Source organism: Bos indicus x Bos taurus, chromosome 13, assembly GCF_003369695.1.
Source record: "Bos indicus x Bos taurus breed Angus x Brahman F1 hybrid chromosome 13, Bos_hybrid_MaternalHap_v2.0, whole genome shotgun sequence".
Lineage (NCBI taxonomy): Eukaryota > Metazoa > Chordata > Mammalia > Artiodactyla > Bovidae > Bos > Bos indicus x Bos taurus.
The window spans coordinates 59305943-59323057 of NC_040088.1; the positions used below are offsets into that span (position 1 = coordinate 59305943).

General features: G+C 39.9%; 1 protein-coding gene and 1 long non-coding RNA gene across 3 annotated transcripts in view; one reads left to right on the top strand and one right to left on the bottom strand.

Annotated features, from left to right (window-relative positions):
• The window catches only part of LOC113903591, a 331888-nt gene that overhangs the window by 147621 nt on the left and 167152 nt on the right, over positions 1-17115 (top strand). The window lies entirely within an intron of this gene.
• ARMC3 (armadillo repeat containing 3) overlaps positions 366-17115 on the bottom strand; it is a 92147-nt gene continuing 75397 nt past the window's right edge. For both annotated transcript variants that reach the window (XM_027559977.1, XM_027559976.1), the window contains exons 17-19: positions 8432-8632; positions 6264-6426; positions 366-1597 (exon numbers count right to left, since the gene is read on the bottom strand). In XM_027559977.1, coding sequence (XP_027415778.1) covers positions 1388-1597; positions 6264-6426; positions 8432-8632 — 574 coding nt within the window. In that variant the 3' untranslated portion in view covers positions 366-1387. The remainder of the gene's footprint in view (positions 1598-6263; positions 6427-8431; positions 8633-17115) is intronic.

Here is a 17115-nt window from a genome sequence, read left to right on the forward strand (position 1 = left end):
GAATTCCCCTGGTCTTTGTTCCTCTTGAGAAGCTGCTCTGTGTTTTTATCTAGTGGACCCTGTCATCAGTCATGTAACTGACAGCATTCCCCTCTACACTGGCTGCTAGGCAGTCAAATTTTCACTTGCCTCTAACAAGTATGCAGGATTTTCACAGAATGCGTTTTGAATTCTAAACTTAGTCTCAGCCCTGTCGAACTTTCTTTTCTATACTTAGGCCTGTTGCTCATTTGTTTTTTATCTTGTTACATCTTATATATCTTTGTAATCCATCAAGAGAGACTTGGAAATGCACTGATGGGTATGTATCCTATAATCTGTGCTCTGGTTCATGAAATTGGGTGATAAATATAATTACCACACCATTTGATGTAAGCAACTTTATTTTGAAATAAAGAATTACACATTCTTTGAAATTATACATTGGTTCACACAGAATAATCTTCACCTCAATTCCTAAAATCAAAGTTACTTTTAAAAGTCTTCTAGTAAAATGATTAGACGGGTTAGCTTTAGACTTAAAGGCATGGTAAGGAAAATGTTTATATCAGATCCATTTTATCTTGCCGTTTGGAATGTGTGCTTGCTCCCCATTTTGTGCTCAGTACTGACAAAACAATCTCTCCCCAAAGATTTACCCTATTCTTATATTACAAAACTTTTCATAAAAGAAGAATTTTTAAGTCACATAAATTTGAAATCATATTTTTGTAACCCAGCATTAAAACGTACAAAAAGCAAATCAGAATTTTTAACTGAAGGTATGTTTCCAAGTCAACATAGACAAGTACCGTGTATGAAACTAGTTTTTAGGAATATTTTCAGTTCAATGAAGTATACTAAACAGTGTTCTTAATGATAAATTTGGAAAAATATAAATTTCTAAAAAATTCCTTTTAGAAAGGAATTTGTGATACTAAAATAGATGTACAAGTGTTCAAAATATTAATACTCTTACTTAATGGTAGTGAGAGGAGGTGACTGGACATTAAAGACCACTGACTTTATTTAACCAGGTCTTCCTGGAGCGTCCTGAACATGAAGCACAGCAGTCACAGGGCACTCACTTTCGGGGAACAGCAACTGTGGGCTTTTTACACAGGATTTCCAAAGGGCAGAGATGCTCCTCAGGAAATGGGAGGGGTGGGGTGGGTTAATTTCAAGAATAAAAAGCTTTCCTTGAGCATAATATGATCTCACCAGACTGACTGCTTGCCAAAAGCCTGAAATCAGAAGCACAACTGAGTCCAATCCAAGTGACCTCATTTCTACACAGGGAGAGCATGTCTAAGATTTTTATTTAAAGAAATAAAATCCACTGGTGAACTCCATAGAAAGGTATATAATGCATTTCTTTTTTGAACCCCTTCTGTGTTCATTTGGAAGTTTAGAGAAATCTGTAATGATCTGCCTCGCGACTTCTTAACTTTATCAGGGACCCTGGATGGAACATGAGGTCTACTATGTAAACTTCCAGGGGAGGGAGTGCCCCCATCACTCCCTTTCGGGATTCGCTCATCAGCTTAACTTCATTCCAGGCTCTGCCGTACTCCCCGCGAACAAGAGAGCAGCCCACACCAATTTTATCAGCCAGAGCCTGTGGGAGAAAACACGAGATCAACCAAGAGTGAGGAGGGGAGGGGCGGAGAAAAAGGCTTGGTTGAAAGACCCACCTTGCTTGAAGGTGAGATATACACTCTTGCAAAGGAAAAAAAAAAAAGTGCTTAGAAAGGAGGCTGGGAAAATGTACAGGATTGTGACAGGAGTCGGTAAAATGTGTTAAGTTTCCTTGTTCCTCAGGATTCTGTGGACTCGAAATTTGTGTGTAGGTCCTGCTGGGAAGGGACATTTTTCAGGCAGGTATGCTGCATTGTATCAGCACAAGATTGATAATGTAATTGGAGAAAAGCTGTTCCACGGGCTTTCAGCACTACTGTGTCTATCAATCTTTCCATGCTCCTGGGCTGTTCTTTGGGTGTGAAATGCAGTGGGATTGAAGAGAGGGATCAGATTGGGGTGGGGTGGGAGGGACCTGTTTGTTCTGTGTGGTGTAGACTGGTGCAGCCAGACCAGCAGACCTGTGAGCAGCTGGTCCTTGGGCTGCCTGCTGCCCAGTCCTCAGGGGTTGCTATGTTCTTTGGAAGCTGTCTCTTCCTTCAATTTGTCCTGATTTTAAAAGCACTTTTTAAATAATCTGGAAAGTTCCTAGTCCCATCATAGGGGATAAGAGAGCTGGTTGGGTTTGAATTTCAGTTCAGTCACTGATTAGTGTCACCTTAAGGACATGACTCACTTCTTTATGCTTCTGTGTCTTCATCTGTGGGACGATAACAATGGTGTAGCCACCTTCCTTGCAGGTGGGTGTGAAGATCAACTGAACTCATGCTGTGAATGCTGGCACAGAGTACGGGCTCAGTAAATGTTCCTAGTACCAGAAGGCAACGCTTGCGTTGATTCAATCATCTCTGTATTTCTACATGCATGTCATTATTGATTGCTTACTATGTAAAGACTGCTACCAGGGAGTCTTGGGTGAACCCAGATGATGGAGGCATGGTTGTTATTTTTAGGACCTTACATTCCATCTAGTCTGATCAACAGTCAATGGTAGCATAACAGTATCTGGATGTTTGGTACTCCTGTGATATATTAATAAGAAATATATATTTGATCTTTGTCCGTCCTGGCAGAGGGCTCCTAAAACTCTTGGAATTTCCTAAGTGATGAGATCCATAAGGTGTCTTTTGTTTTGTGAGTGAGGTGACTTTTGGACCCTGCCTAAGGATGGGAGCTGGTTGCCAGGAGAATCAATTCTGTGAGTGAAGGGTTGAAACTTTCACTTCTGCCCCTGACCTCTAGGGAGGGGAGAGGGGTTGGAGGTTGAATCAATAGCCAATGGCCAATGATTTAGTTAATCACACCTATGCTATATATCATTCATTAAAAAGCCAAAACTCTTGGAGAGCTTCTGAGTTGATGAGCAGTGTCTTCAGAGAGCTTGGAAACCCAGAGCCCTTTTCGCACAGCCTGCCCTGTGTCTCTCCTACCTGCCTGTCCCTGAGTTATACTCTTTTATAATAAAGAGTCATACTCTTTGATAATAAACCACTGCTCTAGTAATAATAATAATATTTCTCTACTTTCTGTGAGCCACTCTAGCAAATTAATTGAACACGAGGAGGAGGTTACTGGAACCTTCAGTCTACAACCTGGTCACTCAGATGCGCAGGTGACAACTTGGGCTTGTGACTGTCACCTGAAGTAGGCAGTGGTGAGGGGGAAGCAGTCTTTTAAAACTGAGCCCTTAACCTGTGGGGTCTGACCCCATCTCCGGGTAAAGAGTATCCAAATTGAGTTGAATTGTAGGACACCCAGCTGGCAGCAAATAATTGTTTGGATGTGTGGAACAAGCCTCTGATCCCCTTGAAATTGGTCCTAGAATCATTTTACACTCACAGTAGGGGGTAGACACACACACACACACACACACACACACACACACACAAATATAATCATCTTTTCCAAAATAGTATTTAGTGATCTCTTATTCCATATCAAGGCACTTTAAATCATCAAAATACCCCTGTGGAATACTATCGTATTCCCCATCTTTCAGAGAGTAAGACTGAGGTCAGACAATTTTCCCAAGGTCACCATAAGGGTTGACCTAACATGAAAGCCATGGAATCTATCTCCAGAGTCTGAGTTCTTGTAGGACCTTAGTTCTCCAACCAGGGGTTGAACCCGGGGCCCCAGCAGTGAGTGAACCAAGTCCTAACTACTGAACTGCCAGGGAATTCCCAGTCTGAGTTCTTAACCTCAGCTGAGTTGAACCTGGAAGTTTCTGTTTACTTCGTAAAATGGGAAAAAAGGTCATTTGCTCATAGGAAGAGGTGAAGATGGAAAGGCTTAGGAAGGAGGGCTGATGTGGGGACATGACTGCTGAGGAAAATAAGAAAAGTCCTTGGCTAGGAGCTGGAAAAGGTGGCCAGGCAGCACGTGAACCACCATCTTGGATCCCGAATTGGCAGTGGCACACCCCACGGTCACGTTCTGCAGCCTGAGTGTCAACGTGGAAAGGGCAGGCAGTTGGATCAGTCCAGGGTAGGCAGGCAAGGCAGAGGAGTGGAAGGATGGGGGGGCAGGAAGATGAAGGAAATCAGGGAGCAGGTTATAAGGTCTGTGGGCAATTTATCTAGGCTGCCATGGGGGAAAGGAGCTGGAAGAAAATGGGGGAGATGAACAGTATGTGTAGGAGGTGTGAACGATTTAGGAGGAATAGAAGGATGAGACATTTTACCAGTGAAAAAAGTAAGAACCTTGAGTTCTGGGTCAAGACCCTAACATTTAAGACAAGGGTGGAGGAAAAGAAGTCTCCAAAGGAGACTGAGATGAAACGACGAGAGGACAGAAGTGACTGAGGAAAGTGGTGCTGAAGAAAGGGAAGGATCAATGACAAATTCTCTGACGTATCAAACAAAAGAGACACTAGATCATTATGATCCTTGTCGGGAGGGAGCAACAGCCAGACTGCAGAGAGCTGAGGATAAAAGTGAGATCAAGGAGTTGAGATCACTCAGAATTTTTGACCAGGAATGAGAATTATCTTCAGATAGAAGCAGTGTAGTAGGTTTTGGCTCAGATAGGCATGGGTTCAAATTCCAGCTGTATCTCTGGGTAAATTCCTTGTCTAAATATCAATTTTCTTGTCTTTAAAACAGAGGTAATAGTTTCAGCCTTTGGCCTATTTGAGACTGTTCATAATTATGTTTATCAAATGCCTGGTACATAAGCTCACATTGACAACTGTCGTGTAATGGGGCTGTATACAGGAGTGGTTGTAGAGATCATGAGAAAAGATTTACATTTTCTCTTTAGATAGAATGGACTTAAGTTTAGATTTTAAAGGAGAAACAGCTGGCAAAGTGAAAGAGATTTAATATGAGAGAGAAGAACTGATAGAGCAAGAAATCCCAGGAAATAGGAAAGACTGGCATTTGGGCTACAAATAGGATTAGCTTGAAACTGGAGGCAAAATGCAATGAAGTTTGTAGGTATTCAGGAGAAGGCTGGAATTTTATACATTTAAATCTATGGTTCAGAAACCATTTTCTCAGCCCCTATTATATTTCAGACACTGAATACAATGCAGGGAAAAAAAGATCACCCCCTCCCTTTCGCCTCTTCTGGTTCTAGTGTCCTCATCTCCGTGAACAGTGCCATCATTTCCAGTTGCCCTGACCAGAGTCTGGAAATCATTTTCTTCTCATGCACTCTCTCGTACAACTGTTAGGCAGTCAGCAGCTTCTTTCAGTTTTACCTCCTGTGTCTCCCTCTAAACTCACTGCTCATTTGTAGCCTCTTCCATGGCTTTTGTATCTGTCACCCAGACATCTTGCTCCAGGGACCTTCCAGCTGGTCTTCCTGTCTCTAGTCTTAGCCACATTCTAGTTCATTCCCTGTTCTGTAGCCTCAGTGGTCTTTCAAAATCACACTACCATGCTCCCCTTAACTTTCAGTGGCCGCTCACAGATTTTAGAATCAAGTGCAAACTCACACGGTGCTTTACTGTCTGGCCCTTTAGCCCATCCTTCCCTGCTCTTCTGGATCCAGACCTATTCTCCATCCCTCACGTGGATCACTGACTCTCATACCTGTTATTTTGAATAAAATGTTTAGAACATCTGTGTCTTTCCTTCTTTCCTGCTGGAGTCCTATGCAGCCTTTAATGCTGAGGCCACATATCATTTCCTCCCCTGAAACTTTCCCTGAAGTCACCTGAGAACCCACAAGTTTGGCTTCAGACCCTCTTGAGTGCAGGGATTGTCACTTTATTATCCCTATATTCCCGACCTTGGAAGAGGCCCTGGTCTAGAGTTCAGTTCAGTTCAGTTGCTGGGTCATGTACAACTCTTTGTGACCTCACAGACTGCAGAACGCCAGGCTTCCCTGTCCATCACCAACTCCCGGACCTTGCTCAAACTCATGTCCATTGAGTTGGTGATGCCATCCAACCATCTCATCCTCTGTCGTCCCCCGGTCTAGAGTAGGTGTGTCACAAATATAGAATGAATATGCTTCTAACAGTCTGGTGAGCTTACATGTGTGTATGTATATACACATACATATATATGCCAAATATAAGTACATCTAAATGATAGTATTAGTATTACATAGTTAATTGTTAGCAACTGGCTCACTCCACAACAATGAACACAAAACATTTTTACCTTATTGGAAATGAGGCAAAACATCTTAAATACCTTGAAAAGCAAAGCTCGATGGTAGAAGATTCCTTTTTTGATCAGTCCAATTGGTACAACATTGGATTTAAGTTGAAATTTTAGTTCACTTATATGAAGCTCCCAGCTGAAATCCTGTAGTTTTTCTTTTGGAATCTTACCACCCATTTTTTCAGCCACATACCTGCATCAATTGCAGTGAGATTGAATCAGTCAAGTTTAATATTTCACTGTCTTCTGTGTAATTATACTTGTAAAACATGTTTTCCTTCTGATTTTTGTTTTACTTTATGTATTTACTATAAGTTAAGATTATGCTTGGGCTTCCCTGACAGCTCAGTGGTAAAGAATCTGCCTCTAATGCAGGAGACACAGGAGATGTGGGTTCGATCCCTGGGTCAGGAAGATCCCCTCACGGAGGGCATGGAAACCCACTCCAGTATTCTTGCCTGGAGAATCACATGGACAGAGGAGCCTGGTGGGCTATACAGTCCATAGGGTTGCAAAGAGGCAGACACGACTGAAGCCACTGATTATGCTTACTCTCTTCAAACTGTCATATATAAGCTGAAATTCTAAGAGTTTCATTCAGCAGGAAAAAAGAAATGAATGCTAATTTTCCTAACGTTTATAGCAAGATACAGATCAATATCACATTACATTTGTATCAATGCAGGTTTTGAATGTTATCGCACTCTTGGCAAGTATTTTCAAATGTTTGAATCTGAATTGTCCTGACGTATGGTCCTTCTTTTAAGGAATTTAACCTCATCCAAACACATAGGACCACTGCATACCGTTAGGTTCACGATTATTTTCAAGTTTTATCCTCTTCTTCTTTTAAATTTTATTATTATTATTTTTTAATTTAGAGAAAGATATATGGCATTTACATAACACTGAAGTTAGAGGAGGGAGGAAGAGGCACAAAGGAAAAAGTAAGTAACGATTACATGAGGAGGTGAGTTGGGCACGTTGTACTTTGCCTGAGAGTTTCTCCTAAAAGTAGGCTCTCACTGAGGATGTCACTCAGCACACCAGTAAAAATCCTCTGTCAACTGCGGCTACTTACATCATGGAGTAAAAGCAGAATTGCACACCGTTAAGAAAGAATTTCCTCTTGCTGTTTATGGAACCAACAAAGAAGAGCAATGGTGAAAACCAAGAGAAAGGATTGGGCAGAACGCTGACCTGCGTTGTCAGCCAGCCAGGTATTCCACTAGGAGCCAAATGCATGGGAAAACATCTCTGTATCACTCTCCTGGTGTGGGCTCAGATTAAAAAAAAAAAATGGGGGATTGATGAAAATGATTTCTGATAGGAACAAAGCATGAGGAAATTTGACAAATGTTGAAATGAGCTAAGTCAGAATCTGCTTGAGTCATCACTTCTCAAGGACACCAGGAAAAATTCAGTAGCCAAAAAAACATTCCCTTCCAGAGCCAGCTGACAAGGAGTCAGTGATCTGGCGGCTGTGTTTCTTGCAGTTGTCACATCCAGGTTTGGTGCCTGCAACTCACTTCTATTTGGAGAAGGTACAAGCTCTTACAGAGACTGCAGCTGTTGCACAAGCCAGGAGCTCACGACTGGCTGGTGTCAGTTAAGAAAGTGAGCCTCCATTTCCAGGAAGTCTTAATCCCTGTCAGCTATAAGGTCAAGTTCTCAGTCTTCTCTTGGTGGGATCAGAGTAAACGCTCTCATTTAGGAGGCAACCTCACTGGATTATACAGAGCGCCGAACCATCTCTGAGAATACCCACAATGCCACTTTAGAGCAATGTGAGACACAAAATATCGGACATATAGTATAAAAATATCGGGTGATCATTTTATTAGGAACCAACTTGTGAGTTTACAAATAATACACAATAGGATTCCTTCATTTATAACTTCTTTGGAATCACCCTGAAAGATGCTTTTCATGGTTTAGCAGGAGAAAATGACAGAGACATTTTTCTTTAAGTAATTTCTAGCTCCTAAGTTGTGATTTTTGGCAGAAATATTATCCAAAATAGAAATGGAGGCTTTCTTTCCAAATCTTTGTGTTTCTGCTTCAGAGTCAGAGTGCTGTTACAGTTCGATTTTATTATGGTGTAGTTGTCTGAAAACTGACTAGAACAATGCAAATCACTAACATCAAAAATGATTTTTCATAAACTGAAAACGCGTGTGTATACACAGACAGCTTACTTTGCAAGAACCTCAATCTGCTCCTTTATATTGGTGATGGGAAGTATGGATTTGGTCACTTCATACACATAAACACAGAAGTCAGGATCAGAGGGAGGGAACCATTCTTTCTCAAGGCTTCCTTCTCCAGTCAATTTGGGTGCTGCTGCAACCTCTTCCTCCTCCTTCACTTTTTCCTCTTCTTTTTTCCCTCTGCCTTTCCTTAGAGAATAAACAACAGCAAGCAAAATAACAGAGTGAATAAGCACTAACTGTGCTCTGAGTTAATCTGAAGAGCATCATGGGAATATAGTATTTGCTATATACCTCAATAACCATACCCTACATATTTTTCAAAGTTTCCATGACAAGGAGTTTTACAGTCTCTATATTTGTGGGAGAAATTATTTTTCAAGAGAATACTACATGATTGATACATATTATGAAAATCATATATTGCTTTTATGCACCATTTCTTATCAAAATATTTGGTACACTGTAGGTATGCAATAAATATTTATTGAATTGGGGAAAAAATAGGTTGCCTCCTCAGGGAGTCTAAGCCAGTCTTTTATCATCTCTTGCTTCAGCTGAGACCTTCTGCAAGAAGAATTTGGATCCCAATTTTTAGAACAATTACCCAACACACGGGGGCTTCCCAGGTAGCACTAGTGGTAAAGAACCTGTCTAAGAACCTGCCTGTCAATGCAGGGGACGTAAGAGATGCAGGTTTGATCCCTGGGTCAGGAAGATCCCCTGGAGGAGGGCATGGCAACCCACTCCAGTATTCTTGCCTGGGGGATCCCATGGACAGAGGAGCCTGGAGGGCTATAGTCCATAGGGTCACAAAGAGTTAGACATGACTGAAGCGACTTAGCATGCACACATATCCAAAACATGGTAACAGGCAAAAAAAAAACAAAATAAGGAATGCAAGGAATTTTCATGTAATGCAGGGACAAAGACCTCATGCAAAGTTTATCTAGGGAAATGTACTTAGTTCTGTACTTAGGGAAAATAGAATGTACCTAGTAAACAGTAAGGATACTGTTTACTCTCAGTGAAAAGTTCCAGACTTAGAGAAGTTACTAGTTAACATACAAATTTTTGTTTAGTATGGATGCAAATTATTTCCATTCAATGGAAAAGATACTCCCAAAGGTTACAATTTATTGTCCTGTAAGACGTTAGTCATCCTACAAGTTTTTAAAATGTAGCTCAGCAATCTTTTTCTAATATTCTTTAGTTAAATTGGATACAAATATATATATATTCTCAAGTGATCTTTTTCCAGTATTAACATCTTACTAATTCTCTCATTATTAATGAGTTGAACAAACAATGACTGGACTTCTCATTCCAGGTAACAGGGAGTAAGTACACTTCACCCTGTCTCTCATACTGAATACAGTCCTAAAACCTGGACAGGGTACATGCAATCGCTATTTGAAAACTGAAAAATAATTCATAGCAGAAAGATCAGAAAAGACCAACATTTGAATGACTACTGAACTGATGGCGAGCTTATCTTTTAATTTTCCTCCACTATTCTCCAACCTGAAGTAAACATCGCCCCATGTCTGGAAGTGGGCATCAGCGCATAGAGAGAGCTCAAGGAGAAGTCTACTTGAGAAACAGGAAAGAGAGAGAATGGAGGAAAGCCCTGATTTTGATTCTTTTTTCTTATTTTTATCCATTCTCTTATGCCCCAGCCGCTAAGGAATCTTGTGATGGTGGTGGCAGTGGTGACATTAAGGTCCCTAAGAATCTAAAACTGCCTTATTCATGCTCAGCCCTCCTGCTGTTTGGCTGTGGATATGCGTGCTGTCATGGCAAGAGTGTTGCAGCACAGGGTAAATAATGGTTTTGGCTTAAGGACCAAAAGGGAAACTCCAAGGAACCAGAACAGACAAGTGAGGTCATGGAGATGGAGGAGCTCAGGAAAGCAGCCCTATAAAAGTGTTTTATGAATTCCTAGGCTTATTCAAAGCTGTGTGTGCACAGTTCTGACCCTAAGCAGCACATACATAGATTTTGAAGATGGAACTATGGTATAGACCACCGCCCAAGTCCCAAATGGATCTTAGTTGGCACACATGCAGGGCTGATCCAAATAGCACTGCAAAGCCTTTGAGAATGGGATAAACAGTAGATTGGCAACTGGTTGGAATTTGAAGACTGAAAGCAACTGGGGCAATTGACTGCTAAAACACACACACAAAAGAAACATTCTTCTTAGAATGTGTCTAAGACCCATAAATAAGAACTGTAGGACTTATAACATATTACAATCTAATTACTCAACATATGAAGAGCCAGGAAAATCTCACCTCATATGGGGAAAGGCCATCAATACACATCAATGCTGAGATGATACAGATGTAAAATGTTCCAACAAGTAAAACACTCTTGAAATGAACAGGGAGTCAGAAAGTCTTAGAAAAAGAAGATATAAAAATAGAATTTGGAGCTGAAAAATGCAATAACCAAAACCTAAAAATCACAACTCTCTGAATAGGTTTCATAGCAAAATGGAGATAACAAAGAAAATAATCTATGAATTTGAAGATATGTCAATAAAAATTATGTGATATGGATAACACAGAGGACAAAAGATTGAAAAAGTAATTGACAAAGTCTCAAGGACTTGTGGTGCAATAAAAAGAGCTAATATTGGTATCATAGAGTCAGAAGAAGAGGGAAAAGAAGGCAGTACAGGAAAAAAAATTGAATAAATTAGAGCTGAAATGGTTTCCTCAATTTGGTTAAAGACATAAATCTACATAGTCAAGAATTTCAGGGAATGTTCGAGGGGGAGACAGCTTCGGCGAGGATCAGGATACAATAGCTTCAATTAGATATTAATTAGAGATGTAAAGAGTAATAGAATGAGGATAGCTCAGTAGGAAAATTCAGTGGAGAAAAGAGGCTGAGTAGCTTGGTTTACACGGGAGACCAATAAAACTTCAAGACAAGAAGTTTGCACCACTTACGTAGGCCGCAGGCGTCCTTCCGTTCTCCCAAAGGAGAGGAGACACTGAGGCCTCCCCGGTCAGATCTTAGAAGCCCAGGCAAAGTTAGTAAGCATGGTGGGCTCCGTGCTCCAGATGGAGACTCAGCCAGAGTTTGAGAGAGCGAGCGACATGGGGAGACCAGTCTTTCGAGGAACTGATCCCAATTCTTTATTTTCCAGAGTCTGTTTTTATATACTGAGGTGGTATACAAAAGTCACGTGGGGACAGCAGTCCTAACTTTTATTAAAGTCAGGTGCTTCATACAAATGTATACAGAGGTCTTAGGGGTGTTACATCATCTTCTGGCCAGGGGGGCCTGCTGACAATTTATGACCCTCTCCTTGTGACAGTGGTCAGTCAACCAGAACACTTTTTTCTCCAAGGGTGATTATTCTTAAAACAGATGCCACCCAAATAAAGTTACATTCCTATAGGGTAAGGGTGTAGTGGGTTTTAGTTAAGGAAAGAATTTACTTAGCCTAAGGTCTAATGTGATTTATATCAAAGGTTAATACTTATTTCTTCTATATATTCATTAATGTGTGTAAGGGCAGGGGATGTGGAGTCTTAGCAACAAACATTGGCTCAACAAATGAAAAACCCTTCACCAATACAATTTCTAATCAGCCCACTATACTTATACTAATGGTTTTCTAATTTTTCTAAGGAACCTGTTTTTAGAAGGTTTAAAGCATCTTGTGCCTCTCACGGTTGGGAGGCTGTGAGCAATCACATGTGGCCGGACAAGCCTGTCAGGCAGGCTAGAGAACCTTCAGAGGAGTTTGTAGGTTGAAACACTCCTATCACGCCCAGGAATTATTATTAACTGGAGCTCTAAGTTAACTCCTTCTCTGAAAGAGGTGGTGGGGGACAGCCCCCCGTAAAGTCAGAGGTGTAGGTGAGAGCACAAAGTAGTCAAGTAGGCAGGCTCTGGTTATGGGGGTAGATGCTCGAGGATTTCCAGGGGGACTCCTGAGGCTCGATCCCGCCTTTGCATATGTCGAGCCTCCTTCCTCATGACCTTTGCCATGGGCCTCCGGAGTGCCTCACGCTGGCCCCCAACAGTACACCCAAAGAAATACACTCCAGACACATTGAAATCAAACTACTGAAAACTAAAGACAAAGCGGATGATATGATTGCCCATGTAGGGAATCCCAAAGAATCTCCTGAAAAAACTCCAAGAACTAAGAATGAGTTCATCAAAATCTGAAGATATAAGAACAACACACAAATCCATTATGTTTCTACATAGTGAAAATGAACATATGGAAACCAAAATTTAAAAAAAAAAAATTGGAGCACTCACAATTATGCCAAGAAAATGAAATCCTTAGGTATAAACTTCTCAAAACACGTACAGGATTTGTGTGCTGAATATTAAAAAGTGTTGTCAAAAGCAATTGAAGAAGATCTAAATACATGATGAGATGTCCTGTGTCCATAGATTTAAAGATTCAACATAGTAAGATATAATTCTCCTCAAATGATCTCAAGGTTTAATGGAATTCCTGTTAAAATCCAAGCAAAGTTTTTTGTAGAATAGAAAATCTTTTCTAAGATGTATATGGAAAGGCATAGGCCCTAGAATAGCTAAATCAAATGTGATGAAAAATAATGTGGGAACAATCAAAAGTGATTGATAAAAAGTCTTACATATAGTTACAGTAATCCAGATAGAATAATACTAGTCGAGGGACAGACATGCAGATTAACATAACGGAAGCCCCAACCCACCACAGGTACACTCAACTATTTTGACAAAGTGAAAGTGAAAGCCACTCAGTTGTGTCCAACTCTTTGCAACCCCATGGACTATATAGTCCATGGAATTCTCCAGGCCAGAATACTGGAGTGAGTAGCTGTTCCCTTCTGCAGGGGATCTTCCCAACCCAGAGATGGAACCCAGGTCTCCCACATTGCAGGCGGATTCTTTACCAACTGAGCCACAATAGAAGCCCAAACATGTAAATTTCTTTTCTTATCATGTCCTTGTCTGGTATCGGCATTTGAATAATGTTGGTATCATGAGCTGGGAAACATTCTATTTTCTGGGAAAGAGTGTGTAGAGTTGGTGTTAATTCTTTGAATTTTTGGCAGAATTCACTAATGAAACCATCTGGGTCAGGAAATTTCTCTTTTGGGTTTTATGAAATCAACTTTTTAAATAATTACATGATTATTTTTAGCATCTATTTCATCTTTAGTAAGTTGTGATAATTTGTAGTTTTTGATGAACTGGTCCATTTCATCTAAGTTGCTGATTACAATGCTTAGTAGGATTGACATAGTTATTGACATTTTAAAAAAGCCAGCCTTGATTTCATTGACTTTCTCTGCTGTTTCTCTGTTTTAAATTTTGTTGATTTTTGTTATTATTTTCTTCCTTCTAATTGTATTGAGTTTATTTTTCTAGATTCTTGAAGTGAGAACTTAGATTATTGATTTACAACCTAATACATTTTAGTGAAATAAATTTCCCTATCAGCATTGCTTTGGCTGTGTTTTCGTTCAATTCTTTGTATTTTTAAATCCTTTTGAGACTTCCTTTTGTCCCAGAGATTATTTAGAAGTATATCATTCAGTTTCCACATGTTTAAAGATTTTCTTCTTGTCTTTCTGTCATTAATTTCTAGTTTGATTCTATTATGATCAGAGAGCATATTCTGTATGATTTAAACTACTTTAAAAATTTTTTGCTGTGCTTTGTTTTATGACCCAGAGTATTATAAATGTTACAAATGCAGCTGAAAAAATGTGCTGGTGATGAAATGTTCAATGCTGCTGCTAAGCGGCTGCTGCTGCTGTTGCTCCTAAGTCGCTTCAGTCGTGTCTGACTCAGTACAACCCCATAGATGGCAGCCCATGAGGCTCCCCCGTCCCTGGGATTCTCCAGGCAAGAACACTGGAGTGGGTTGCCATTTTCTTCTCCATGCTGCTACTGCTAAGTCACTTCAGTAGTGTCCGACTCTGTGCGACCCCAGAGACAGCAGCGCACCAGGCTCTCCCGTCCCTGGGATTCTCCAGGCAAGAACACTGGAGTGGGTTGCCATTTCCTTCTCCAATGCATGAAAGGGAAAAGTGAAAGTGAAGTTGCTCAGTCATGTCTGACTCTTAGCGACCCCATGGATTGCAGCCTACCAGGCTCCTCCATCCATGGGATTTTCCAGGCAAGAGTACTGGAGTGGGGTGCCATTGCCTTCTCCGTCCTTCTCCATAATATGTCAATTAAATCTTACTTATTTTGCTGTTGTTCAAATCCTTTATTTCCTTGGTGATTTTAGGTCAAGTAGTTCTATCAGTTGCTCAGAAGGGCATGTTGCAGTCCTCAACTACAATTCTGGATTTATCTATTTCTCCTTTCTGCTCTATCAGTTTTTGCCTCGTGTATTTTGAGGCTCTGTTGTTTGGTGCATATATATTAGATTATTATGTCTCCTTCATGATTAATTTTATTATTCATAATGTCCCTCTTTCTCTCTAGAATTTTTCTTTACTCTGCAGTCTACTTTTATATTTGAAAAGCCATTTCTGCTTCTTAAAAAATGAATGTTTACATGGTATCTCCTTCCATCCTTTCACTTTCAACCCATCTAGATGGATAAATTTGAAGTGAGTTTTTTAAAACAGCATGTAGTTGAATCATAACTTTCAAATACACTCTGCCAATATCTGCCTTTTGATTTGTTCTTTTCCTTTTCCTTTTCTTGCCTTCCTGTGGGTTACTTGGACATTTTAAAATTATCCATCCTGATTTATTTATACTGTTTGTGAGTGTAGCTCTTTGTATTGGTTTGTTGTTGTTATGGTAAGTACTATAATAGACATATTATATATTACTTATCACAGTCTGCTGGTATCCACATTTTATCACTTTGAGGGAAATATGGAAATGTCACATCCATGGAGGTCTCTTTACTTTATCCACTTTTGAGTATAATTTTCTTGAGTATCAGATATTAAAATTTTTGTTTCAATTATCAAATATAATGTATAAAAATAAAACTCACGAGGAAATAGTCTATTGTATATATCCATATTTCAGTTCCTTCTTTCTTCCTAATCCTTCCAGATTCTTTCAGCATTTTCTTCCTTTGGTAGAACTTCCCTTAGCTAGCCAATCTGTAAGGGTAGGCCAGCTAGCAATAAATTGTTTTCCTTCATCTGGAAATGTCTTTATTTCTCCCTCTTTATTGCTGAAGGATAGAGAACACATGGTTGGTTCCTTTAGTGCTTGAAAAATGTACTGTTTCCTTCTGAGAGAAATCTGTGCATGCTGTTCAGTCGCTCAGTTGTGTCTGAACTATAGTTGCAAGTCCTATAGCCTGCCAGGCTCCTCTGTCCATGGGGTTATCCCAGCAGGGAATACTGGATTCAGTTGCCATTTCCTCCTCCAGGGGATCTTCCCAACCCAGGGATAGAACCCACATCTCCTGCAGCTCCTGCTTGGCAGGCAGATTCTTTACCACTGAGCCACCTGGAAAGCCCATCATTCAAATAGGTGTTCCCTATAGGTAATCGGAATTTGCACCTTTATGAAGTCTGGATTCCATGACTCAGGTAGGCTTTCTTGGGTGGAGCTATGTCATATGAGAAAATCACATCCTACGTTACGCTAGCAGAGAGGGAGGAAGGACTAAGAAGCCTGTGTGTGTGACTTCGTTTAGCCTTTGATTATATGTACCGTTTTCCTGATGATCTTGCATTGTATCTTTTGCTATAATAAATTTTAGCCATGATTATATATTTGAAAGTCCCCAAATGGAACTAGGCTAGTGTAGACAGGTAGATCTCCTAAATTATGTATTCATAAATGTGGAGTATTCTGTTCCACTAGCAGTAAATTAGGGGTGGGAATTACCTTTAAGTATTACTTGAAGCATGGGGTCCAAGGGAGATCAACTCAAGACCATTTGAGTTTTCTCTTTAATTTGGAGGGGAAAAAATACAAAAATAATTCAATTAGCTGCTACTGGAGAATTACACAAAACTCTAATCATAACAAATACTAAAAATGTTTTATATTTTCTAATTCAATACCTTGATGATTAGTGATATTAAGCATCTTTTCACATGCCTACTGGCCAACTGCATTTCCTTTTTGGAAAAAAATGTCTATTCAAATCCTCTGCTCTCTTAAAGTCAAACCGTTTTACTTATTTGTTTTTGTTACTGAGTTTTATGAATTCTTTTTATATTTTGTATATTAACCTTTTACTGGATATACAATTTGCATATGTTTTCTTCCGATTAGTAGGTTACCTTTTCATTTTGTTGATGGTTTCTTTTGCTATCCAGAAACTTTTTAGTTTGGTGTAGTCCCAGTTGTTTATTTTTGCTTTTTTTGCTTTTTAAGTTAGATCCAAAAATTTATTGCCAAGGCTGAAGTAAATAGCTTATCATCTAAGTCTTTTTCTAGGTGTTTTATGGCATTAGGTCTTACATCCCGAGTTAATTTCTGTTTATGGTATAAGATAGTCATCTAGTTTCATTCTTATGCACGTGGCTGTCCAGTTTTCTGAGGGAAATTATTTTAGAACAAAAATGTTTTAGGACGTCACTGTGATGGGAATCAAAATGATTTAAGTACCAGAAATGTTAAAGTTTATATGCTGTAAAGATCTAAAAGTTGCCAAAGATGAACAGACTGGAAGGATATGCATTTCATATCCTTCTATTTGGAGACAGAAA